The 26,703-nt window shown below is 40.2% G+C and overlaps 1 protein-coding gene across 2 annotated transcripts in view; it reads right to left on the minus strand.

Annotated features, from left to right (window-relative positions):
• Window positions 1–3,631: 3,631 nt before the first annotated feature.
• The window catches only part of arhgef7a (Rho guanine nucleotide exchange factor (GEF) 7a), a 35,957-nt gene continuing 12,885 nt past the window's right edge, over window positions 3,632–26,703 (minus strand). The window contains exons 6-24 of one of the 2 annotated variants that reach the window (XM_026144494.1): window positions 25,614–25,815; window positions 23,412–23,500; window positions 22,621–22,715; window positions 22,331–22,426; window positions 21,958–22,080; window positions 19,617–19,755; window positions 19,471–19,530; window positions 19,211–19,357; window positions 18,762–18,848; window positions 18,569–18,647; window positions 18,342–18,481; window positions 16,229–16,450; window positions 15,988–16,081; window positions 15,590–15,679; window positions 14,982–15,161; window positions 13,271–13,277; window positions 10,999–11,088; window positions 4,646–4,700; window positions 3,632–4,499 (exon numbers count right to left, since the gene is read on the minus strand). In XM_026144494.1, coding sequence (XP_026000279.1) covers window positions 4,377–4,499; window positions 4,646–4,700; window positions 10,999–11,088; window positions 13,271–13,277; window positions 14,982–15,161; window positions 15,590–15,679; window positions 15,988–16,081; window positions 16,229–16,450; window positions 18,342–18,481; window positions 18,569–18,647; window positions 18,762–18,848; window positions 19,211–19,357; window positions 19,471–19,530; window positions 19,617–19,755; window positions 21,958–22,080; window positions 22,331–22,426; window positions 22,621–22,715; window positions 23,412–23,500; window positions 25,614–25,815 — 2,118 coding nt within the window. In that variant the 3' untranslated portion in view covers window positions 3,632–4,376. Of the gene's footprint in view, window positions 4,500–4,645; window positions 4,701–10,998; window positions 11,099–13,270; window positions 13,278–14,981; window positions 15,162–15,589; window positions 15,680–15,987; window positions 16,082–16,228; window positions 16,451–18,341; window positions 18,482–18,568; window positions 18,648–18,761; window positions 18,849–19,210; window positions 19,358–19,470; window positions 19,531–19,616; window positions 19,756–21,957; window positions 22,081–22,330; window positions 22,427–22,620; window positions 22,716–23,411; window positions 23,501–25,613; window positions 25,816–26,703 lie in introns of both variants that reach the window. The other variant, XM_026144493.1, reaches the window with a different exon arrangement.

Here is a 26,703-nt window from a genome sequence, read left to right on the forward strand (position 1 = left end):
AGCCCCTAAGGATGGCAGGTCCATTCAGCTTCATTCAATGGGGCCTTATTGCTTTCCCATACAAAAGAGCACGTGGATGGGCTTTCAGACTGAAACACCAACCAAAAATGACTGGGAGACAGTACTGTACAATAACAAATCTTTAAAGAAAGGACACTGAGCGCTTATCCTCCCATCCATCAATTCATCCCTCACTCTTCGCTTTCTTCTTCTCCTCTGTTCGTATATTGTAAGACCTGGACATTAATGACAGACAGTTGAAAGAGAAAGGGAGTGAAAGAAAGAGAAGAAGAAAGAGGCAAAGCAGCTCAGTTTTTCACAATACATGTCAAGTCTAAATGATCACTGGCTGCTGAATAGACAGAGGGAAGGGAAAAGAAATGAGTCGTGTGTATGTATGTGTGTGTGTACAGCTGATTGATTCTCTGCTTTGAAAAGAGGGAGAAAAAAGAGTGAAGGAAAGAGAGAGGAAGACCTTGGTGCTTTTTTTTCCTGAGCTCCACAATAGTCGGGGGGTCTGAGCTGTATTGTGGAGCAGCCACAGTGACAAGCTGTCACTCCATCCTGGTTGGAAGAAAGAGTCAGAGAGTGAAGAGGGGCTGGGGCAGGTCAGAACCCCGATAATATGCGTCTGCCTCCTTATTTCTAAAGTTTCTCACCCACCAGACACTTGACAGGAAGAAGAAGGCTCTCAAGTGTTCCCCGGGAAAGTTGAAGGACAAATAAAAGCAAGCTGGAGCCCAAATGTTAGCTGCAATGTGTACTTATGTACCTTTATGGGCAACATCATGCTCAGAGTGCCAGGTAAACTTCCCAGCAGTAAGGCAATGGCTCTTTTCATGAGCCAGTTCATTATTTAGGATAGAGAGGCAGCCAAACACTTTCAGGGAGTCATGCCAGCAAGGTCAGAGTGTGGCAGTGCTGGCCTGGCTTTATCTGCCGAGATCTGCCTCACAGGATGAATGCGAATTGCGCCTTTGTTCCTATGAAGGAATATTCAACATGAAACAAAAGGCTGCCGTTTTCATTACAACAGAGTGGACAAGGTGAGAGTCACAGTGAAAAGGTTGACATCTGCGCTTATTCATCCAACAACAGCCGGATGAGATCTTCTCCACCCTACAAAGCTTGTCGCGATTACCAGAGTGCACAATAGAATTCAATAGACTGGATTTTTTAAAAAGAGCTAGAATACACACAGACCACTATGATATCATGGTATTGCATGTAAATAGTCAAGCACTTTGGCCATCAGTTTTTCATGCCAAACTTACCTTTACTGTGTTAAACAAGGCAAGAGGTTAAGGTGATAGGGCACTTTTTAATGTGTGCAATAAACAGTGAAAGGCTGGGGGAGAAAAATAGATATAGGCTGGTATAAGGCCTATTTTTTCAATTTAATATTGCATTGCTTCCAAAAAGCAATGGCAGAGTTGATATCTCTCCTACCTTGCTTTCTTTCTCAGCTAACCCTCCTCCTTCTACCTCGTGGATCTGTTTGGAATATCATTCACTCGCAAAGTTCTCCCAAAACATGGGGGGATACACAAAACTGGTGTCAAAGTTCATAGAATGGGCTTGGTACCTAACAATTTGTGTTGAAAATGCGAATCAGTGATCGTTACTTACCTTCAGTTATTGTGGTGCTGCTCTTTCATTCAATAAGCAATCCAGTGTATTGGTGAGTGGCTACACAGGCCTCCTTCAGAACCTCCTCGGCTGTGTCTATTAGGAGCACTATTTTACCCACGGGTATATCCAAGTAACAATGTTGTCGAGCATTGGCGGGCTTCATAACTGCTGGAGAGTTCCAGAAAGTGTGGTCTGACTTCATGAAATATATAAAGCACATACAAGAAAGATGCCTTTTCGATCCTTTCCCATTTCTGACTCCACAAAGTTCTGTAAAACCCCTTACGTATTTTTGTTTTTATTGTTTCACATTGTCTCGCTGCCAGTGTTTGTGATTTCTTTTCTCTAATTGCCTACACTGAAAATATTTTCAGTAGGTCTTAGCTTGTGCTCTGTTGTGAAAATTGAAAACTTACAAATAAATAAATAACTAATAAGGCCTAACAGCCATTGTTAGGCACCCTCCGGCCAAGTGAAGAATGACATCTGAATAAGATGAATTAATTCACTCATGTGTAGCAGCAGGACCGGGCGTATGGCTTTATTGCCCCTTACTTCACAGTTTTGGCTGCTTTTGGTTATTTTCATTCCCGTTGGCTTCATCTCCAGCTCCAATGGAACCCAGTTTAGCCCAGAGTCTTTATTCTCAGCACTAAACAGCAAAACAAAACAAAAACAGCAAAATCCAGATGTTTCCCTGTGGAGAAACTTCAGAAACCAGATCTATATATTGAGCAAGTTGGAATTTAACCCCGGTCCAGATATTTGACATATAAATGAGAGGTAGACAAGTCAGCGAGCTTTTTCTACTGTCATCAAAGGTAAACACAGAGAGCCAAATATTTCATCGGTGCTTATTACAGCTCAGTAATATTGTGGTAATAGTGGTAATAAAGTGGTGATAATATGGAAATTTCAAGTTATTACTACAGTATTACCAAAGTATTAACTAATCCTATGAGACAAAACCAGTTACAGTAATAGCATAGTATATTGTATACACTCTACTGATAAACTGCTTGTAATAAATCCATAAAAATCTCTGCATTAAAATGTTTATATACTGACTTGTAAGAAGAACAGTAACAGGGTTGTGGTTGTTGTTATAAAATGTAATATTGTTTAATTACATGTTATTGTTTAGTACCTAATATACTAAAGCACAAAAGGAAAGAATATAGTGGTTTATAATGGTTTAGGCACATATTTGTGTTCATGATATTAGTGTTTGGCCTGTTATTAGCCAATTAGATACATTTCAATCTAATATTACTCAGCTACAGTCACTGTTAAATCTCACAAGCCCATATTTTAGTAACGATATACTATAGAAAACATACTGTTTCATTCAGTCTACTAAATTTCAGTGGAAACCACTGTTCTTTTAAACACTAGAATTATTTACTTCACATTTTCAGGTGAAGATGTTTTATCAGAAACTAAACAACATTTAACCAAAGTAGAGCTTAAAATAATAACTTGTTAAGTCTGTGGACTTTTGAAAAATTATTTATATATAAATTACTTCATCTTACCACTGGAAAAAGTTTTTAGACAGGTATACTCTTTGGTGAGAGTCATTTTTTGACTTAACTTGTTGTGATTTTCTTGGGATAGAAATAAGTTCTGCTCGTAGCATCATGTAATTATTGGTTCTCAAACCTGTTGAAATATGGCGAGATTCCCAAAAAGGCTTCAAACCAGCACCTATCCACAGCCTCTGTGCATAGGTGCTGAAAAGAAATAATGAAGTAGTCACACAAAGGCGTATAAGCTGATTTTGTGGTTTTCTATGTCACCTAAAGCTTTCAGGCAAGTTAAATATAAACTAAAAGTTTAATAGTAAAATTTTGAATTTAAATATTGGTATTCTTATTAGGTTTCCTGACAGACATGTATTAATCCCAGCGGGCACACAAGTGCGAGCGCGTGTGTGTATATATTCCTTCCATAATACTAAATGGGGATGGTGTAGATTTAGTAGCGGCATTCAAAAGCATACCTCAAAAAACACATTTATTTATCCCAACGGGCAAAGGCTCATCTTTTAGCAGTATTTACAATATACAGTACAACATTAATATCTGTACAGTTCCCTTAGGAAAAATGAAAAAGTAAAGTTGTCAAACAAAAACAAAAGAAAAAAATGGATTAAAAACAGACATAAAGGAGTTTCCTGGCACAAGCTTTGCTAAAGGTTAAAAACATCAGGCTTAGCCTGAGTCTGAGGAGGATACCCTGCAAAAAAATCATTTCATAAAAAATTAAATAAAGAGGTTATGAAATGGCTTTGTTCAAGTTAAGACTTGTCAAAGCCTTTGGACCATTAACACCATTAAAGTACCATTCTGTACAGTGGATAGTTGTGCCGTTAAATGATTGTAAACAGACGGAGAGGAACTCTCTCCAGTTATCCTCCAGCTTCGTGAACACAGCCACAGACATTGATGCTGGATGGTTCAGTACAGTCATGCTTGCTTAGTGATCAAGGAATGTTATTTTGGGACAGATGGTCGAGGAAGTTTAACAAGTCATCTCAATAAGGCCTGTCTATTAAGCTGAATGGCACTTAAAGTGCACTGGTGGATCCATCTCAAACAAGCCCACATTTACTTGCCTTAAGATGGACATTTACCTTCACGCAACTGAGCTTAATTCATGTCTTTCAAACAGTGCAATCAAGTCCACAGGTACTGTACAAGTTCTTTCTTTCTACAAGCTTCACATGGGTGTTAACTTGAGCCTCACAGGTTTGTCTCATCCCACGCTGGGTCATTAATGCTCTTCAGAACGTTTCTAACAACTTTTTCTAGATCCTTCCGTGCTCGCTGCTCTTCCTCCAGTGACCTCTTCATCTTCTTGTTATCCTGTGTTGGAAAACAATCATGAAATACATTTTAAAACAAATCTGAAGATGACATTTAGTCACTCAGCCTTTAAAATTATCCAGTTTTGACATCTATAATTTTATAAACACAGTATCATGAGTTACCCAACAAACATCCAACATCACCTGTTTCAGCTCTTGAACCTCATCCCTCAGGGCATATACCACGTCCACCAGGCTCCTATTTAAAAATAAATAAATAAAATTTTAAAAATAATTATAGAAATTAATAAAAATATTTACAACAAACGCACTTAGAGAGCGCAACTTCCCCCAAAGTGCAAGAGACTTTGATGTTTTGTGATTTTTTTTTATTTTTTTTTTAGATGTGGAAGGCCTGCTAAGGCATCATTGTGAGGTGGTAGGGCGAAGTACTTGAAAAAAAAACAAAGCAAAAAAACAATGGTGCTAACAATGAGTCATAGACAATTGTATTGTAGTTTTAAGATGAAGCATTACTGATTTTCACATTTTGTCTGACCTTGACAAAATTTTCACCCAAATTAAATCAACTCAAGCTGTTGTTGTTATCTACCATCACACAAAATTTGAAAATGATATCTCTAAAACTGCTAACAAACAGTCAAAAAAAAAGACAAAACAACACCAACAGTTTATTTTTCCTACAAGGAAGGCTGACACATAGGGCTGGGCGATATGGCGTAAAATCCATATCACAGTATATATCACGATATATTCTTTTCTTCCGTATTTTAGCACTTAAAATCCTTTAATTTTCTCAAAAATTGACAGTGCGCCTTATAATCCAGTGTGCCTTATGTATGAATTCTGGTTGTGCTTAATGACCTCGAACCGATTTTATGTGGAACACGGCGCTCAAAAATCTGTCAATGTTTTAGTACGACTTTGGTAAGCTATGAAGCCGCACCGCTTGGTGTGATTGTCAGAGCATTACGGCTAGTGATGGTAAATTCGATGATTTTTACTGAATCGAGTTTGAATGAGTCACTCACCAAAATGAATCGGGTTTTTTGAGTCATTTGAGTCACTAAGTCAGTTGCCCAGAGAGTGCAAAAAATTTACATTTTCACTCAAACTTACTTTGTTTCTCTTTTCATGTATATCCTACGACTAAGATGAGTGATTAAAAAAGAAAAACAACTATTTTTATAGAGCAAAAAAGAGCAAAAAAATTACGATTTCTAAAGGGAAAATTCATTTTATTTATTGTTATTTTATTTTATTAGTATTTTGCTCAAATGTGTCAAATATATATTTTCTCATCTAAATGTCCACTGAGCTGCAAGCCAGAGGGCGGTAATGTGCCTTAACATTGGTTTCCAACCAAGAAGAAGAAGAAGAAGCTGTGAGCCAGGAGGGAGGGGGTGAGTGAATGATTCCTTTATGCTACAATTCAGCACAGCAAGGGAGGGGGTGAGTGATTCGTTCATGCTACGATTCAGCACAGGAAAAGAGGGGGTGAGTGAGTGATTCGCTTACGCTATGATTCCGCACAGGAAGGGTCGGGGTGAGTAACTCAAATGTGCTGTTGGCATGTTAGCAGAGCGATGCTACTTTGAACTGAGGAGCTATTGTCTTGATGTGAGCTTTCTACTCAGGGCTTTTTTCCCCAGTTCAGAGCAGAGCAGTTCAGTTAAGAAACTGGCTGTTGTTTCTTCCCCCATAATTGTAATTATAAGGTAGATAAATTTCTGCTAGTGAAATTAGTTTGCTAACAGCAACAGGGATGAGTCAGTGAATGAGACAGTTGGGCTTGTGAATCATGATTCACGAGTCAGTAAAGTGATTCTCAAGTATTGAACGATTCGTTCATGATTTGCACATCACTAATTACGGCTACTAGGGCTGGGTATCGTCACTGATTTCTAGAATCGATTCAATTCCGATTCACAAGGTCCCGAATCGATTCGATCCACGATTCGATTTAATTCGATTTAATTCGATTTAATTCGATTCGATTCGATTTAAATCTGGGAAATTTTGACAGTCAGAAATATTATAATTCAGATCAGTACATTTACATATTTTTGTATCAATAAAAAGGAAGCTGACACTCGCAAGACTTTATCAAAGGTGTGAGCGTCACAGCAGATGCTTTTGTGTCAAAGTAGCTGAAGATAAAACACAGAAAAACATGAAGGTGATTTTCCTGGCCTGGGATTTTATAAAAATATTCTGCAGTACATCAAAAACGAAAGAAAACCATTAATCAACATATGAACATTACCTCTGAAGTTACAGCGGTTTTATTAGAGACATGGTTAAGCGTTTTGCATTTTGAATAATTTTAAAAAGTTTAAATTTATTCAGTATTGAACAGCAGAAATGAGGTTTTCTTTTCGGAAGAATGTAAAAGGGAAAAAAACAGCGGCTGACAGCGCTGTAAACAACAGTAGACTTGTGTAACAAGCAAGCGAATAATGAAGAAAGGGAAACTGTTCTTGAAGTACAGAGAGAGAGAGAGAGAGAGAGAGAGAGAGCTGTGCATCGTAAACAGTAAAAGTCAGAGTGAATTCATGACGATGTTTATGTGAAGCGTTTGGATCTTCTTCTGCTGCTGGTTCGGTCAATATTGTTTGGAGAGAGATCAAACTAACAGCTTTAGAATCAGCTCATAAAGGGCGTGAACACAAAGCGCGGACCCGCCGGCAGATCAGAATCAGCGAGCTGTCGGCTTTCAGCCCCGACCGTGAGAAAGGTGACATCTCACTGATTCTGATCCGCGGGTCGCGCTGTGTGTTTAAGTCTATGTGCAGAATCCGTGTACCTGCTCTCATTTACTGTCTTAACTGTTTGGTGGTTCTTGAAATTTTGTGAGATGTCACCAGAGATTCTGGCATTTCGGGCAAAATAAATTTATATTAAAAAAATCGATTCAGGATTTTAATGAATCGATTTTACGTTATCCAAGCCAGAATCGATTTTAATCGATGAATCGATTATAAAAACCCACCCCTAACGGCTACCATAGTCAGGAGCCTCGCGGAGTAATCTGGGTCCAAAACTCTGTCCGCTTCAGGTCCCAAAGTCAAACAAACACTGCGGCATCACTGAGCATTAAAAACTGTCTAAATTCTTTTATCTTTAATAAAATGATCAGCGTTGCTGCTTTACCAGGTGTAACAATTAAGTTTAACATTCAGGCATCCATGAAAACCGAGCAGAGCTATGAATTAGCAGGAAGTTAGCTCGCTAGTTTCCACCTAAACATGATATAGCAGAGTTCTGACAGGGAGGTTTCTGGAAAAAACAAACAAACATATGGCTCTGCTATCACTTCCAACATTAACGAAGACAGAAAACTAAACAGCAGTGACGTTTGTAGGGTTACTGAAGTTGGACTAGCTGGTATTTAATGAAGTGCTATATGATTGCTAGCGAGCTATGTTAGCATAACATAAACAGTGAAGCTGGAGGATGAACGCTAGCTTTTTTCCACTCAATAAAAGTTAACGTGAGGGTCTGATGGCTAGGGACAAATGCAATCGCATGGCATAATGCTGTAAACGGACCAAATTTCAGTCAGGACTAGGGATGGATACCGATAGGTTCTGACATAAACGGTAGCAACCAGACCGAAAAGCAGCGCACATTTCGGTGCTTTTTTTTCTTGAGATGTCATACACTTTGGATTCTAGCCAATAATTTTACCTTTCCAAGGATAGTAGGTGGGCCCAGGTACGTACGTTCTTTTAGAGCAGAGCTACAGATTAAAAATGCCCAAGGCAAAGCGGTCAAAAGTTTGGCTGTACTTCACAGCAAAAGATGCAAACTCAGCAGCCTGCAACAAGTGCTTTACGGTAATACTGTGCAAAGGAGGTAACACCTCGAATCTGATGAAACACCTGGCAATGCATAGCGTTTTTTTAAAAGCCGAGAAATGCACAGTATTTAATAGCTTGCTGCAAGACCTCACACTGAGCACATCTACTGCTGGTGTGGTGCCTGTTATCAGACCTGGAGTTAGCAACATCCCCCAAGAAACCGAAGAGTACAGTCGTCAAAGGAGCTTGCAAAGAAAAGCGTCTGGACTTCTTTAAGTTAATTGAAGACGTTTCACCTCTCATCCGAGAAGCTTCTTCAGTTCTAAGGTCAAATGGTGGGGAGTCCCAGATATAAACCTAGTGGGAGTTTCCCCCTACAGAGGGACAAAAGCACCCCCTGATGATCCTCTAATCGCCTGAGCCAAGGTGTGAAACTGGGTGTGGGTCCCAATCAGCCAGAGTTTCGGGTGACTTCATTGTGAAACCTGGCCCCACCTTATCATGCGAATTCCTGAGGTCAGATGGCCCAGGATGTGAGTGGGCGTTAAGGCATCTGGGGAGGGAACTCAAAGCTGGATTATAGATGGCAGAGAGTTGGTGTCGTAAACCACCGCCTCTGTTCAAAGATGGTCGCTCACAGTGCCATCTATGTCCACTGTGAGCGACCATCTTTGAACAGAGGTGGTGGTTTACGACACCAATGATTAGAGGATCATTAGGGGGTCCTTTTGTCCCTCTGTGGGGGGATACTCCCACTAGGTTTAGGGAGCTTGCAAAGAAAAGCGTCTGGACTTCTTTAAGTTACTTGAAGACGTTTCACCTCTCATCCAGACGCTTCTTTGACTACGATGACCTGGATGACTGAGAACCTTCACAGACATATCCCAAAAATGACGTTACTTCCGGTTTCGGGCAGGTAATGGCGGACATGCGATAGTTCGCGCTGACGTCTATTCCAACGTAGGAAGTGTTACGAACAGCTGATCGGATCAGCAAAGCGTGTTTCTGGGATATTATGTTTTTGTTGCTGCAAGCGTTTTTTATGCAGTTTTTGCAAAGCTATATGTGGAAGGAAACCGTGACCTAGGACAAGCTGATGGCATAAGATGTAAGTACAACTCCTCCGGTTTCATATGCAAAAAAAATTATTGCGCTAGCTTACGTGGTTGCAGTTCTACAGGAATTTAAAAATAGTTGCGCAAAATGGAGCGTGCCCGCTCCGACCGGTTTTAAAGGGTTAAGCACCGGCACCATTTCAAAAGTACCGGTTTGGCACCGGTATCGGATAAAACCTAAACGATACCCATCCCTAGTCAGGACAACAACTGAGATAATCCATCCACAATACGAGGTTAGTCATTAATATACTGCAACAACATGGGAATAGAGCAGCTGCGAGAGAATTCAGCATGAATCAATCAATGGTACGGAAGTGGAGGAAGCGCAGTTTTTCGCTTTCCTCATATTCCAAAACGTGCTTCGTCTCTTCACTATTACTGTCGCCCAATTTGCAGACGATATTGCTTGCAGACGATATTGCTTGCAGACAATATTGCTTGCAGACAATATTGCTTGCAGACGGTGCGATGCTTTCGACCAAAACAGGCGCAGCTTGATGACACCATCAACATGCGCTATTGCGGCAGAGCGGTATAGTCAAAATCTCTACCTTTGGCCAAATTCATAGTTTCTACGGTATACTGTTTATACCGCCCACCCCTACTGACACATACCCTTATACAACTTATTTTACTCCTCACTAGACTACGGTTATATAAAAAAAAACTGTAACACAACTGTCATTTCAACACAGACCTCAAATGGTGAGGAGAGCCTTCAGCTAGCTCGCAGTAATGACGCAGGGTTCCAACAACAGTTTTCTATATTAGTATGAATCAACTGTGAATCAAGAAATCACTTAAAATAGAACTTGTCAGAAAAAGTGGTCTAAAAGCAACACTTCACACCATTATTTAAAGAAAAACAGATGAGAAACAAAGTCATTGACATCTATCAGTGTTGAAATTGCTACAAAGCCATTTTTGGGACTCCAGTGAACCACGGTGAGAGCCATTATCTACCAATGGAGAAAACTTGGAACACTGGGGCAACCTTCCCAGAGGGAGCCAGCCTACCAAAAGTACTCCACAAGTGCATCAACGACTCATCCAGGAAGTCACAAAACAACCCAGAACAACATCTAAAGAACTGCAGGTCTCCCTCGTTTCTGTTCAGGTCAGAGTTCATGATTCAACAATAAGGAGCTCTCCCTTGGATGTCTCTAAGGAGAAAACCGCTGCTGACCAAAAGTCCAGCCTTAAACCTGATTGAAATGCTTTGGCATGACCTTAAACAGGCTGTTCATGCTTTAATAAACAAACCCTCCAATCTGTCTGAATCAAAACCATTCTTCAAAGAAGACTGGGCCTAAATCCCTTGCTTGAAAGCAGTTCTTGCTGCCCGCGCGTAGCACAAGATGTTATTAGCCTTTTCCACACAGGGTCAGGTAGGTAAAATTTGATTATCTGAAACAGGTAGGTGTGTCAAATATGCAAAAAGATAAAATAAATAATAATTTAAAAAAAAACAGGAAGGGGGCAAATACTTTTTCCACAGCTCTATAAGCACCGCATACAGAATACAGCAAGGACTAAGCTGAGTATTACAGGATTTAAAGACATTAGGCATAAACCAGGATAGAAGCATGGAAAAGAGAGTCATCCATCATCTTACTTTTCTTCCAAAGTACTTTGTCCATTGCGACTGGGATCCTCCAAAAGTACTTTCTCCTCACCGGGGATGATCACATGGAGCCCTGTTTCCCTTTGTGGCCCTGTTTCAACACAGAACAGCTCTTCAACAGATGATACTTCCGAACGCAGTAAGCCAGTGCAGTCATCTTTGGTAAATGACTTTTCCTTTTTTAAGACCAAAATCCGAATTTTATTGGAATGACACACAGCATCCAAGAGACACAAACACGCACAGCTGGTTGTAGTTGTGTGTTAGTCATGCACAGACCAGTTTTCAGACAGAAGACACAGAGGATAGTGAAAGCAAATGGGAGACACAAAAACAGAGTCATGTGACCATTCGTCATACACCTTGGTAATTTGAAACTAGCAAAGACTTCACCATCTCTCCCAAATGAAACCACATACTTGTTCTGCAAAAACAAAGTCACATGAATGCCAACGTCTACCAAATGACAGATTTATTCAAAACTCATAATACAGCGTTTGGGACTTGAACACTTCAGCAGTGTAGAACAAATACACTGAAGGCGCTGTTTGCAGATAAGACATGGCTACATGTGTGAACTGAATACAACATTTGAGCACACAGAGGACAATGTTGGCTAAAGACAGTTAGTCTCGTCACCCTGCCTGTCCCACAGTTCGACTTAGTTTCTTAAACCACAGAATACACCTGTCACAAAATATAGCACATGATATAAGGACAGTGATATTCTTAGCTCAAATACTCATAGAAGATTGAATGGGTTTTTTTCCTTGCTCCAAGATGACTAGTATTTACAGAAAGGGTCATTATGTGCTCTTTAGATTTCAAGTCCACTCTGACAGTATTCTGAGCTGAACAAGTAGTTCACATAGAAATGTTCCTGTATAATCATGATCTCTCTCTCTCTTGCTTGTTTTTCTTTTTAAACCCCTCAATGCTATCAAAACACAGAGGGTGAGCATTTACACCACAAATGAGCATTTACTTTACAGTAACACTGAATACTTAAGTCTACCTTTAGGATTATATCATACACACTCTAGGCAGACGACAAAAAGTACAGAATTTTAACAGATTCTATCCCTCAACCCACCCACTGGCCTGTTACATGATTGTGCAAAAGAACTCAAACACTTCATGTCATAAATTCTGTGTAAACGTTGATACAGACCGAGAAAATTTCAAAAAGAAAACAAACGATTCTTCCAGGGATCATTTTGTAAACATCGGCATACAGAATAAAATATAAATAAATTTTTTAAAAAGGAGCATTTATACCAAATAATAAATACAAGAAGAAGAAGAAAAAAAAGAGCAGTTCAAACTGTAACATGGACCAATATATTCTATGTCACTTACATTGCTTACTGTAAGAGGATGTCAGCCTGTACTTTTAATATCCAAGACTGGAAAAATACTTCTTCATAAAAATAGTCATTAACGCTAGATAGTATGGGAAGCCTCACAAGCCGGACAACACGAAGGCAAGTCTCGGTAATGAGGCCACAGCATAGGTGCTAGTTTGTTGCAACAACAAAAAAAGAAAAAGAAAGGAAAAAAGAAAGAAAAGGGGTGATGTTTTCAAATGGCATTGAACATCTTTGTGTGGTTGAAATTGTCAGAGCATACAACAAGAGCTACACCCAGAGTTATTAGTTTCATCTGTGATTTTATAACCATCCTCTCCTGTCTGAGAAGCCTGTCAAGCTAGTTGACGTTGAAAGCTAGTAAACATGGCTGACAAGCTGTTCTCCTGGAACATAATGCGACTTCATGACTCAAAGTTGGACGCAAGTAAATGCTTCTTCCCATGAATGAGTGAGATAAGAAAACTGATATCAATTCATGCTTGCAGGGTTAGAGCTGGAGCTGCAACATGTTTAGCCAAAACTAGCATAAAAACCTAGCACAACTTAAAAAAAAGGGGGGGGCTGTCAGTCAACAAGCACCAGTTAGTTGGCTAAAATTAACCTGCTTAATTTTGTTTATTAAAACGGTGACATTTAAAAAGGTCCTAGCTGTTGGATTTATTACCGTTAGACAGAGGCAGACTAGCTCTTCTCGTTCTTTATGCTAAGCTTCAGAGTCATACTGAACGTGGGTGTTATCACTCTTCACACAGAACTTGGCAAGAAATGTAGTGAGTGCATTTCCCCAAATGGTAAGTTGTTTCTTTAACGTATGGGACACATATCCCCCATCAAACGAAGGCGTTCAATTTCTACTATAGGATTGTAACCGTTTTAGCTTGTAGCTCACAGACTGACACCCTTTGCTTGTTTTATATGAAACCTTTTATTTAAATAATTCATTAACTTGAGTATTAAACCATTATATAAATGCAACCCTGTGATACGGACAGAAACATAACTAGACATTAAAGGGGACCAATTAAAATCCTATTCTTATTCCTTGACTCTACTAGAGTGTCTTTGCATGATTATTGCTCATAATAATCCTTATTTAGCTTATACTGGTCCTTTGTGTGGTCTTGACTTTAATCCAAGTTATTTTAGCTCCTCTCCCTTTTAAGCCACCAAATTTCTCCTTATTGGCTGTCTTTACAAACAGAAGATGTATCAAGAAGACCCCTCTCTTTATCGTCATACATCTCGACGTGTTGTTATGTATCCCGAAAAAAGAACAAATGAATGTCAAACTAAGCTTTTAGAGCACTGAATCCTGAAGGCTGAGATTTTGACTTGTATTTCAAAGTTGAAACTGTATATTTAAGAGAAAACTGGGAAAAGCATAATGGATCCACTTTAAGATCAGACTGAGGATCATGCCTTAGAGACTACACTAGGAGTAAACTATCAAAAGGAATAGTAATAAAAGTCACTTCTTCGCTTAAAAAAAAAAATCAAAGGAAAACAAATTATGTCCAATTACTTAATGCCAGCGGTGGTATGTAGTCCTGCAGATAGTCTGTCCCCCCCACCTGATACCAAAGAGCTAGAATTATATTTGCAATGGTCACAAGAGACGTACTAAAACTATCTGTACATCTGCATACTACTATAGGCAAGTCTGAAATTGAGTTTTTTGGTCATTTAGACGGTCAGAACCTTATTATTTATCAGTCTTGGTAGAACGACTTTAATCAAATTAGTAACACCTTACTCAGAGAGTGAAGTGATAATCTTCTCTTTCTGTAGCAGCTATGGACAAAGGACAAAAAAATTGGACTGAATTTGACAAACTATTAGGCGCTGAATATTTAATTAAACCACTGAATATTCAGTTTGGACTGAACACACAAAAGCTATCTGGAATGTTAAATTTCATGCTGTCACGGGTTTGCAACACGGGTATAACTTCATGTTCTGAAAATTCTATTAAACGTCGATAATTTGGATATTGCATTTGCATTCCGTTATATTTTCAGACAGCAGGGGGATATGTGCCTGTACCTGTGTAGCATCTGTGCTATGTTTCAGCATACATACTCTAGAAACACATACTGGAGAGGAGTAGTACATGGTAAATAGAATACAGTCGTTCCTGAAATACATCTGAATATCAGACAGGAAAAGCTCAGTCCCCACTTCTCCCACCCCTGGGTCTCCCTCCCACATATTCCACTCTGAAATCCCTGTACTCTCTCCTGAGAGCTTACCCCATTTATGTTCAAACCAGGGGAGTGGTCACATTCAAGATAAATTAACAATAAATTATCAAACACCTACTGCATGACAACTACAGAAAGAGAGGAGGCACATAAAAGGGGAAATGGCAAAGGCAACAGGGAGATGCCTGAAACATCTTCAAACAAACTGTCGAAAAATAAATAAAACAAATAAATTAACAAAAAAATTGAAAAATCATAATAGAAAATAAATAGATAAATTAAAAAAATCTTTTTTTTTCAAACACATTGAAGAGAAAAGAGGTAAGCAGGCTGTACTTCACTTCACAGCACAGCTTGGCAGTACTGTACGGTCTTCAGTTCTGGTGAGAGATGCAGCTCTTGCGTGGCACTGAGCCCATTCTGTAACTGTGCGTGGTCCAGATGGAGTCATAGTCTGAGTCCTCTGAAAGGTCAGAGGTCAGTTCTGGCCGGGACACGCTGCTACGGCGGCCCGGCGAATCCACGCAGGACTGGTCCACGTCGGCCAGCACGTGGTTGTGCATCAGGTCGGTGCCCTGCCAGGCTGGGTGGAGTGGGCGGGGTTGAGAGTGATGTTGCGAATGCAGGAGGAGGAAATGGTGGTCGAGGAAAGACGAGTGACGGCACAGGGAGGGAGGGAGGAAGGAGGAAGCATACGCAAACACGCAACAAATGGCAAATCATAAAACCAATGGAAGATGCAGGATGAGACGATGGATAAAATTATAGAAAAGCATCAAATAAAAGATGAGGAAAGGATAAACTCAAGGAAAATAATGCCAAAAGTAAAGGAATGGAGGAGAAACAGGAAGAAGAAGAGATACTGTTAGAGGGGTCAGTACAGAATAAAGTTAAAGAAAGGCACTGAGTACAGAATACAGATGCAGCTGCTACAAAGAGAGCAAGATCCAGTATGAACCTCTCTTCTTTCGTTTGTATATCTGGACGGGTAAGAGTTTGTTTTTTTCTTACTAGAGTTAAGAGTCTGCCTGGTTTTGGCGCTGGTGCAGTATGCCTCGATAACTTTCAGGATTTGGGCGTCTTCTTCCAGAGCAGCTGTGCCTGAGAAAGAGACGGTGCCAGGAAAAAGCACATTTAATTCACATGCTAATGTCTTTGTTCTCTCACTATGAAAGAAATAGGAAGACTGATACCGCTTTGTTAGCCGTCTAGTGAGTAAAATGTAGGGAGAGAACAAGCTATTAGTTTAGCAGCACTGTTTAATCTATAAGGAAAAGGAGGTATACACAACAATATGCAGTTTTCCGTAGAGTCAGGCAGCAATTCAGCCATTTCTTAAATGTCATACTATTACTTTTTATGGAGGCAAAAAAGACTAAGCATATGAAAATAAAAGACTTTACACATACTCTTCCTCAAGGCAAATTCCTCTTCAGACTGTTTCCGCTCGGGTTTGCGCTTGGGAAGAAGTTTCTTCACACTCTTAGGACTTTTACTAAGATCCTGCACATGAAGGGCAAACGGTAGAATACTTTATAAACAGGCTATATTAATTTTTAAAAAAGGATCATTATTCATTTCACTAGCACATACAGTTTCTTAGCATTAGGATTATATAGTTTTAACATAAGCAACGTAAATCAGGTTTACCTCCTTGTAACAGAGGGCGGCAGAGGGCCGTAGTGGGGGTGCAGGTCGCAGGCAGCTCAGGCTCCATGGTTTGGGGGTATTTGGTGGTTCCAGTGGGCCCCACATCATGGTGTTGTGAGGTGTCCCATGGGAGGATGGGTGAGGCAGGGTGTGGTAGGTAGGAGCCACTGTCAAGGCCCTGTTCTCACCATGTCGGGATGGGGTGAGAGGGTGAGATGGGAGCTGAGGGGGACGAGAAGCAACAAAGTGAGTGAATTATACAATGAATATGTAGCTTGCAAAGAAGAACAATAACTGTACGGATTTACTCTTCATTTGTTTGGCGCTTACAAAAAGGTGTTTTTGCTGTTTCATACATGAGAATAGCAAACAAGCGTCACAACAAAAAGCAATAAAAATACTAATGTTTAATTTTTACCCCTGTTCCAAATTATCTTCACATGCCTCAGTATCTATCAAGACAATTGTTTACAGTGCAGGACACCCAGGGCGTTCCAGATGTTTCTATAATGTGAGGCAATAAATGCAAGCCATGTTGATTTTCAGAAAATTTCTAGGGGTTATAAATTGAGGGGAGTTGATTAAAAAAGAACAATCAGGTCACGGTCAGAAGCAGATGAATAAGTGAAGGACCTCAGGTCACACATTGTGAGAGTTCAAAAGGATGGCGTGGGCTACAAAGGCCATGACCAAGCTATTGCAGATGCCTGCAGCCACAGCCTAAAAAGATCAGTAATAGGTACAATTCCACACAGTCAAGGTCCAAAGAAATAGTAAACCCAAGATGATGCCCCTTCTCACAAGAAAAGTGTTACGTGAGGCCAACAGTAACCCACATGTCGCAACCAAGGCGAACCTACAGAAAACCGATTTCAAAACAGACACTGCTCTTCGGGAGCAGAGGAGTGGTGAAAGAAAGGTGAAGCGTTCAACCCAAAAATACATTCCCAGCAGTCAAACGCTGAGGTGTGAGTATAATGCACTGGTCTTTGTTTTTCAGCAAATGGGCCTGGAAACCTTGTAAAAGTTGGTGGAGTCATGAAATAGGACTATTATATCTAGATTCTCAATGAAAGCATAAGCCAGGCTACCGAAAAACTTGGACTTGAGCAGCAATGAACCTTCCAATAAGATAACGATTCAAAACACAGAGCCAAATTATTCAAGAAATGACAAAAAAATGGATTTGGAGTGACACACCCAGAGCTTCGGCCTGAACACTACTGAGAGTTTGTTGACAGAGTTACAGGTCATGGGAAGGAACCCCTCAAACCTTAGGAACCTGGAGAAATTAACTAAAGAGGGGTGGGCATAAACATGGTTACTGCGGTCACAATTAAATAATCATGACACCAAACAACTGAGCAGGAAATGTGTAATTCATACTGGACTGAGCACTGCGGACTGAAAAATGTCACGAATAAATGTTCGGTTGATTGTGGGCACAAACTTAAGACAAAAAATGCCTCCTTCAAGAAAACTAAATGTTTGCAGCGTCTTATTTTGTGAGGGGTCACCACAGTTCATCACCTGCATTCACCTCACCTTATCCCTAGCATCCTCTTCTGTCACAACAACCCTCTGCATGTCCTCTCCTTTACTACATCCACAAAGCTTCTCTGCAGAAAGTGTGTAGAAAGTTCTTTCCCTCCTGTTTGGCAGCTTCATATTCATATTTGAACCAGATATGGTATATCACGCTTCCATATTGAGTGTCCAGAGATCTACTCCTGGTTGGACATGCTAAAACTCCACTACATACATCTGTGACACAGCCCTATGTATGGCATTTAACTCATTTCACAGTGGTGTCACCAACATGCACAGGGGTACACCAAAAATAGAATTATATCAATTTGTTCTTTCTAAGGATAAATGCTAAATATTATGCATTTTTAAAGTTAATTTCAGTAAATGCAATTGTGTATTGTGGTCAATTCCAGTAAAAGTAATCAGCCACTTCACGTGGGTTTGCATCATCATTTGAGGTGATTATATGTATAATGCACTGTAATTAAAGGGTCACAGTCAGTGAGAAATCAATATATTCTGGGTTTCAATGAATAGAAAGAAAATGATCTACATGTGGGTATGTTAATCACTGAGTTCTGACCGTGTGGCAGGGAACAGTGAGTGGTTTGTGGCTGGGCGCTGTGGCTGCAGTGTGTTTGATTTGTCTGGTCAGGTGTTCCACCCAGTCCTGCAGGTCCTGCTGGTTGGTGCATATCACCAGGAGACGGTCAAACATTGTGCCTGCAGGAACAGGGACAGTATTGTTTAAAGTGTTAATAAAAATCCACAGGAATGAGTCAACATCTTGCTTGTAAAACGTGCCCTTACCATTGAGCTCGAAAGCATTTCTATGGGCTTCGCAATCTTCTAGTTTGGTTACTGTCATGCCTGCCAGGGGCAGTTTTCCCTGGAGAGTGAAATAACCACATCATACACATGACATGCAAGAAAAAATAAAACAAACAAATAATTTTTTTTAAATTTATTTTATATATATATATAAATAAATGAGACTACTGACCTGGAATATGAAGCCACTCATCCTGGGGCTGGCAGACAGCATGAGGAGGATGTGGGGGAAGAGCATGAGGTAACGCTCATTTTTCTCCTAAAGCAGAAAGTGTAGAGAGTATGAGTAAGCATTTCTTTGTACAAATAGGATGCCTTTAGCTTGTATAGCCCACTTCAAAGTCTACAGATGAACAAATGGCTGCAGCAGCAAACGTTAGGCAGGTATAAACAGTAACTGTTTTTAGCTTTAATTTAAATTTTGCGAGTTTTGGGACACATTTCTTTACCACTAACTTGAACTTTAACAGTAATTATTTTGACTCTTTGCATTGAACTAACTATTTGTACTATGTGTACAAAAGACTACAATTTATGCACTTTAATATTATATTTACAGGAAGCGAATATTGCAGCAGTTTATAGCAGAGCGAAGTATAGATGAAGGAGCCAAATAAATACCTCTGACAGCTGACTCTGGACCAAGACCTGGCTCATGTAGATCACAGAGCCTAAGGTTTTGATGTCATCCCCCTCCCACAGCCGGATGGATTCTGTAAGAATCTGCAGCTCCAGCTCCTTTCGTTTCCGCACCTCCTGGCACTGAGCCTGGCGTGAAAGAGACAGACGGCTGTTTCAAAATCTTTTCTTAAACCACTTCATTTCATAGAAAGTCTGGTTACGTGTTGTGTCTGTCTGGAGAGGAAGAGAGTTCAGCTTACCGACAGACTTTTGAAAGACGACATGCACTTCTGGATGTCTGGTCTGTCTGGGTGATTCTCCTAAAAAGGGCAGGCACGTTGTACATTTAACAAAAAAAGCTAAACACAGGAGCTGAAGAAAAATGGCTATCCAGTGACACACACACCTCCATGTGTCTCTCGAGCTCTTTAAGTAGTGTGGGGTATTTGTCCAGCCTCATAAAGGGTTTACTGAGGCCTGTGGTCAGGGTGAGGATCCCGGGACTGACAGCACCGCGCCCTTCCATAAAATCTCCCAATACATCACTGCAAGAGAACCAAAGACAAACAAAACATTTAAGCTACACCACAAACAGCATCATCACAGGGTCTGCACGCAACACATAAGTTGGCTTTGTTAGTTATTTAATAGTTTTAAGAACCACTGAAGGTCAAACCATCCTAATTGGCATTCTGATTGTGCTGCTCACTCCTGTTACCTTCATAAGGAGGCTTATGGAGGCAGCTAGACCTATTATTTCAATCAATCTGCACATTGTTTTTTTTAAAATCTGACTAATCTGACTGACTATTAATCTCTGGCTTACTTCCACAGCTTGTCTTTTATTCCGTCTTCCTTCTCTCACCCCAACCGGTCACAGCAGATGGCCGCCCCTCCCTGAGTCTGCTTCTGGTTTCTTCCTGTTAAAAGGGAGTTTTTCCTTCCCACTGTCGCCAAAGTGCTTGCTCATAGGGGGTCATATGATTGTTGGGTTTTTCTCTGTGTGTATTATTGTAGAGTCTACCTTACAATATAAAGCGCCTTGAGGCGACTGTTGTTGTGATTTGGCGCTGTATAAATAAAATTAAATTGAAATGAATTCATCAATGCTCTGTAAGAATGTCAGAAAATCTTGACTATTCCTCTCACTGTGACTTAAAGCCCAACGTGAGATGTTCACTTAGAGCCATAATTTGTTGAACAAAGATACTTTTTTGGTAATATTGCCTCTGTTCACTACCACAGAGGACTTCATCAAACATAAAACAATGTGTCAATATGTGAATTGCTTTTAGCTTTTTTTATACACAGTCCTCCACTTTCAAAAGGCTAAAAACACATTTTTATAAAAAAATTGAAAACCCAGTTTTAAAAAACCCACCTCTCATAGCTACCTGTACACCCTGGACAGGTTGCCAAGCTGACACAGGGCTAACACAGAGAGACCATATACAGACAATCACTTGCACTCACAGGCAAAATAAGATTCATCAATTAACCTAACCCCACTACCTGAATGACTACGAGAACCCACCCAGAGAGAACCCCTCCCAGACACGGACACAGGGAGAACATGCAAGCTATACCCTGAAAGCCCTGACCAGATGGTGGAGTCAAACTCAGAACCTTCTTGCAGTGAGGCAACAGTGCTGCCCACTTTATAAAGTCCGTATTTTGTTTTTTAAATTGCTACCCATTTGTCTCATATGGTATAAATTTGAAAATCCTTAGTGAGTTATCACATTCACAAGATTTGTTTTTAGAAAACCTGACCTCTTACCTACACTTTGAGGTCGAAGTCACTGAGTTTCAAATTTGTTCAAGGGTTTTTTAATAGACGCACCTATGATATCAATTTGATATCCTATATCGCCTCATTCGAGTTATTGTGTTCATGTAACGACATTACATCCATCAGGCTCTCAGGCTGAGGGGTAAAATGATAAATAACACACTGCCTTTTCAGCACCTCCATATGGACAGCATTTGTTACAATCCATCCAGGCAGTAACGTTAGAAAGCCTATGGACACGTTTAGAATGACGGATAATTCAATAAGTATCTACAAGGCTGACAAACTTCATATTTCAGATGCGACTCAGGTGAGCTTCTACAGCTCACTCGAGATAATCTCTCTCAATTTTCTGTCCTCTAGAGGTCCTCGCAGCTCCTTTAAATTTCATGTTACTAAGACTGCTGAGCAAAATTTACATTCAGCCTATCACCTCCAGATAGAGTTTGTGCTAATGCGTCAGACACATGAGTGAAAGAGAATACTGCACTTCCTCTTCTGTTAAAGCACAATCTGTCCAAACACTGATGGAGCATTAAACTGTTACCTGTGTGGTCATTCTTGTTGTTCTTGGATCTACTTACTTTGCTAATGGCTATCTTCTGGTCACTTGTTTTAATAACTAGCTGACATGCATCAGGTGAAATTAAGCCATCTCACAAACTTAATGGTTCAGTGTGCCCCACCTTAAGCCTCTTACGATGTCCCGTCTGTAATTTACTACTGCAAATACATTAAATTTAAAAAAAAACACCTCAACAGCAGTGTGTGTAACAATGGAATATCGACTGGACAGTGATGATGACAGTGACAAGCCTAAACAAGAGGAAGCTAAGACCAAATTTAACGTCAACAAGATTTGTTAACACGGTCATTTGTACGACCTGCTGTGCCACGTGTGGGAAAGGCCGACGTCACTGTTTAATGATACTAAATACAGCTGATATGAGCATACCTGTATTGGGTGAGTACATTAACTGCAGAGGGATGGTTCGAGCAGTAACCAACATAGAGAGCCTTCATCTGTGGCATGTGCTTGAGGAAGAAGCTGCCCACCCTTTGTTGGCTTTCTGGAAGCCTAAACAGATAAAAAACAAAAATAAAAAATAGGATCGCAGAAGGTCAAAATACACCTATATTAACTCTCCCACACTAAGAAGAGGCAATATGCACATATGCAGTGTAATTCCGTAAATTTCCATAGTCTAAGTACAGTCTAGCCCAATATCCCTGTAGTACATGCAGCCCAACACTAGATGTCCTTCTGTGTCTTGAGAAACAGTGAAGATGCTGCTGCAGTGGGGCTGTGTGTGCTGGGAGGGACTAACTTGGTGCACTCCTCCAGTGATTGGACGAGCATCTGCTGGAAGGTGCTGATCTCTTCCAGGTTTCCCAGAATCAGAGCCACATCTGAGCTGCTCAGTCTGGAAGAAAAAGTGATGAAGTACGGAGATTGGTAAAAAAAAAATTATTCAGTAACACGTACAAGTAAGCCAAGGACTTCTGCCCACTTAGTCCTTTAGATTATGCAAAAAAACAAAAACAAACAATTCACGTGAATTTTATACATTTCAAAAGAACTGCATGTTATGTCGCATTATGTCTAAGTGAGTCATACTTTTCAATATTCTGAAGAGGTCGCAGGTAGTTCATCAGGAGACTCTGAAGGTCCTTGGAATATTCAGTCTCTGTTTCTAAAATGTTCTGTAACACCTAAAAATAAAGGAGAGAAATTAAATTATTATCTATAATAACAGACTTGTTATAGTCATTCAGAACGGCTATAACACTCATTCTGTTAAATATTTATTTGATTGCTTTCTAGTGCACACCAAAATACAAGATTAAAATGTGGATGTAAATACACAGTGTATCAATTATTTTCACAATTTCTGTCAAGGTAATTAATAACACAAGAACAGAAGATGCATACATAATTTGATCTTCAACAATAAATAAATGAATAAAAACATAGCTTTGGGTTCAGTGCTGACCTCCAGCATTACATTTAAAAATGGATTACAATGCAAAATATTTATAACTCCAATAAGGGGCAGTTTTTTTTTTAATAAAATCAGTATTTTTTTTTTAAATATTCATTTAATGCAGTCGGTTGTACATAATCAGCCAAAAGACCCACATATACAGATAACCATACACAGAGTAGCTACTATGTGATAAAGATGCAGTGTGATAAAACAATTTTGCCCATCATGTAAGGCAAAATAACTGAGAGGACAGCTTCTTTCAGTGAAGGTCATTAACAGAAGGAAAAAAAGCAAAGACCCACACAAAAACAGGAAGACGTGAAACAAGAAAAGCCAAAGATAGTAACCACAGAGGTGCATGGAGGAAAATAATACTAACAGGAGAAAGCAAAAAAAAAAAACTGTTAAGTTGCTTGCTTACCAAATTATAGTACGTCTTGCTGATTGCAGATGTGTCAAAGCCTTTAGGTGGGCTCTTAAGGGTGCCAGACTTGGGGGACACTTGTTTGTCTGCGATCAGAAGGGAAACAAATGATGTGATTGATGCAAGTATACACTGACCCTCAAGCTATTTTGAATTCAATATTACACAAACCACATCAACAAGCCAGTTTGTCTACCCACAGTTTATAAATCACTGCACACTTTATTAAGTACACCGTCACAGCACTAGGTTGGACCCCCTTATCCATTCAGAAGTGCCTTAATTCTTCGTGGCTCAGATTCAAAGTGCTGGAATCATCACAGTTGCTGTAGATTCTAACTGTAGCCTTTGAGTACAGTGAACTCACCGTTATATTTAAGAAACCAGTTTAAGCTGATTTGAGCCTCGCCATATGGCACGTTATCCTGCTGAAAAGCAGCCACGAGGAGATGTGCACATCATAATCATACAAGGATGGATGCATACTTCCATCCATTCCATCCATTCGCTTATCCTTTTCAGGGTCGCGGGGGGCGCTGGAGCCTATCCCAGCTGTCATAGGGCGAAAGGCAGGGTACACCCTGGACAGGTCGCCAGTCTGTCGCAGGGCCAACACACAGGGACAGACAACCATTCACACTCACATTCACACCTAGTGGCAATTTGGATTATCCAATTAACCTATCCCCACAAACTGCATGTCTTTGGACGGTGGGAGGAAGCCGGAGTACCCGGAGAGAACCCACGCAAACACGGGGAGAACATGCAAACTCCACACAGAAAGATCCCGGCCTGATGGTGGAATTGAACTCAGGACCTTCTTGCTGTGCAGTAACAGTGCTAACCACCGTGCCACCGTGCTGCCAGGATGCATACTGTCAGCAACAATAGTCGGTTAGCCTGTAGTGTTTAAATTAAATTACACTCAACTAACCGTGCCTAGGAAAAATTGCCCCCATCGCTACACCATCAGCAGCCTGAAACATTGATACAAGGCAGGATGGATCTATGGTTTCATGCTTTTTTTTGTCCTCATCATCTGAATTTAGCAGCAGAAATCGAGACTCATCTGACCACGCAACATTTCTCTAATCTTATGTTGCAGTTTTCAGCATGTGTGAATTGTAGCCTCAGTTTCCTGTTCGTAGCTGACAATAGTGGCACCCAATGTGGTCTTCTGCTGCTGTAGCCCATTTGCTATAATGTTTGATATGTTGTGAAATGTTACCGTTATCCTCGGTTGTAACATGTGGTTATTTGAGTTATTGTTGCCTTGGTATCAGCTTGAAAGATGCTCCTCTAAAGTGTGGCATCAACAAGACATTTTCTCCGAAAGAACTGTCGCTGACTGGACATTTTCTTTTACAAACCATTCTCTGTAAACCCAAGAGATGGTTGTGTGGGAAAATCCCAGTAGATCAGCAGTTTTTGAAATACTCTGACCAGGCCATCTGGATACCACTAAAAATATAAATTGTTTATACAGAAACCATTGGGCATACATTTATTTATTCCTTACGTAAATAAAGAAAACAACCCAAGCCAATTAACCGCCATGTTTTGGGTCACAGTGCAAGCAGAGTCATTTAAACTCCCACCAAGGTTAAAATATTCGAAATACGAGACACGGTGCACTTCTCTTGGCCTCAAGTTTCCGAACCACAGTTTTAGCTTGTTAAAATGAACCCTTCATGCAGAGAAAGCACATCTTGTGTTACTCGAAAACATCTTCACAGTGGCAGCGCTGTGTCACTGGCATCTCGACACAAGCGGGAAAAACAAAAGACTGCAGCAGATGTGGCACTACATTACTGTCACGGCATCGGGTGGAAAGATGGTGACAAAGGCAGCTGTGAAGCCGTGCAAATGGTTAGCGTGACAGAGATTTCTCTTTAGTATACTATTTTCCACAAAGGTATGCAGGGGCAGGAGATTTATTTAGAAATACGTGGACTGAAGGATGCAACTGCCAATTTTTTATGTTGCAACAAACACAGTGTGATGAATCACTACACTAAGGTATTAATATCTTGGTCTAGTGAGTCCAATTTTGGAAATAGCATGAGTGTCTCTAAATGTGAAATTTGTTTCAGAAATTCAACCAGTTAGTTATTAAAAGCACATCAGGAAGTTCTGCGTCTCCCATAAATTCTTAATCAGACCCTGTTAATCACTCATCAGGTTAGCCGAGGTACTTACCGGAGCCCTTGACCTCACGCACATAGTTGCTAGGAAACCAGCCAGTCTTGCCATTAAGCATCCCTTCCCACCAGCCGCCCTCCTCCTGACGAGTCACGCTGATGAAATCGCCCTTAGCAAAGGTGAGCTCATCCTCGTTGGTCTGCTGGAAGTTGAAACGTGCCTTGACCAGCAGCTGCTGTCCGCTGTTCTCTGACATGTCCTGGTGAAAGAGGCGGGAGCGTCAGCAAGGAGGAGGAGAAGCCAACGGAAATGGAAATAGCATTTGTAACCACTACTATACAGCAAATCTTACCATCTATAACTATTGAAGTCTTTGCTCTGATTTAACTAAAATGTGATAAACTGATTATTGCTATTAATATGTTGTGACAGACAGGCTGACCTGAACTGGTGCAAAATGATGGATTTCAGTAAGAGACAGTTCCTGCAGTAGAAACCTGAAACTTCTACAGTTCTGGTGATAATTTCTGTTCATTAAGTTTCCTACTTCTTAGAAATTTCTGACATAAAATTTAGACACTTGTTCAGCAAGTGTCTAAAAAAAGAAAGCTTCTGTGATTTGCCATACCTCGGGTGATGAACTTCATTATAAAGGCTACTCTCCTGGCACTGATCAAATTAGGGCTGTTCGATATAACGATATATTTCGGATGACGATATAAAAACGTCTATCGTTTCATTTTACAGTACCGTTTGTTTCGTGGTGTCGCAAAATAAACTGTTTACGGCAATATTTTTTCATGGTTTTGATGGTCACTGTAGTGGCTTATATTAATTTCTTAAAGTTCTCTCTTTCTCTTATATTTAATATAACCACACTACAGACGGACAAGCACCTGTTTTTATGCATCGTCGTTAGCAACAACGATGTTAAAACCATCTCGTGTCCGCTTGTTTATGTTCCACACAAACCTTTCACCATAAAGCTCAAGATCCTGTTGAGACTTTTCAAAATAAACTGAATCACGTGAAAGAGGATGCAGAGTCTTTACAGATGAGAAGTAAAAAAGAGCCGCCAGGTGCTAAAAAATAAACCTTAGACTCAAACGTTAGAACAGGCTTTTCCCCGCAGCACGCCGTGTAATAA

The sequence above is a fragment of the Astatotilapia calliptera genome, chromosome 16, assembly GCF_900246225.1.
Source record: "Astatotilapia calliptera chromosome 16, fAstCal1.2, whole genome shotgun sequence".
Lineage (NCBI taxonomy): Eukaryota > Metazoa > Chordata > Actinopteri > Cichliformes > Cichlidae > Astatotilapia > Astatotilapia calliptera.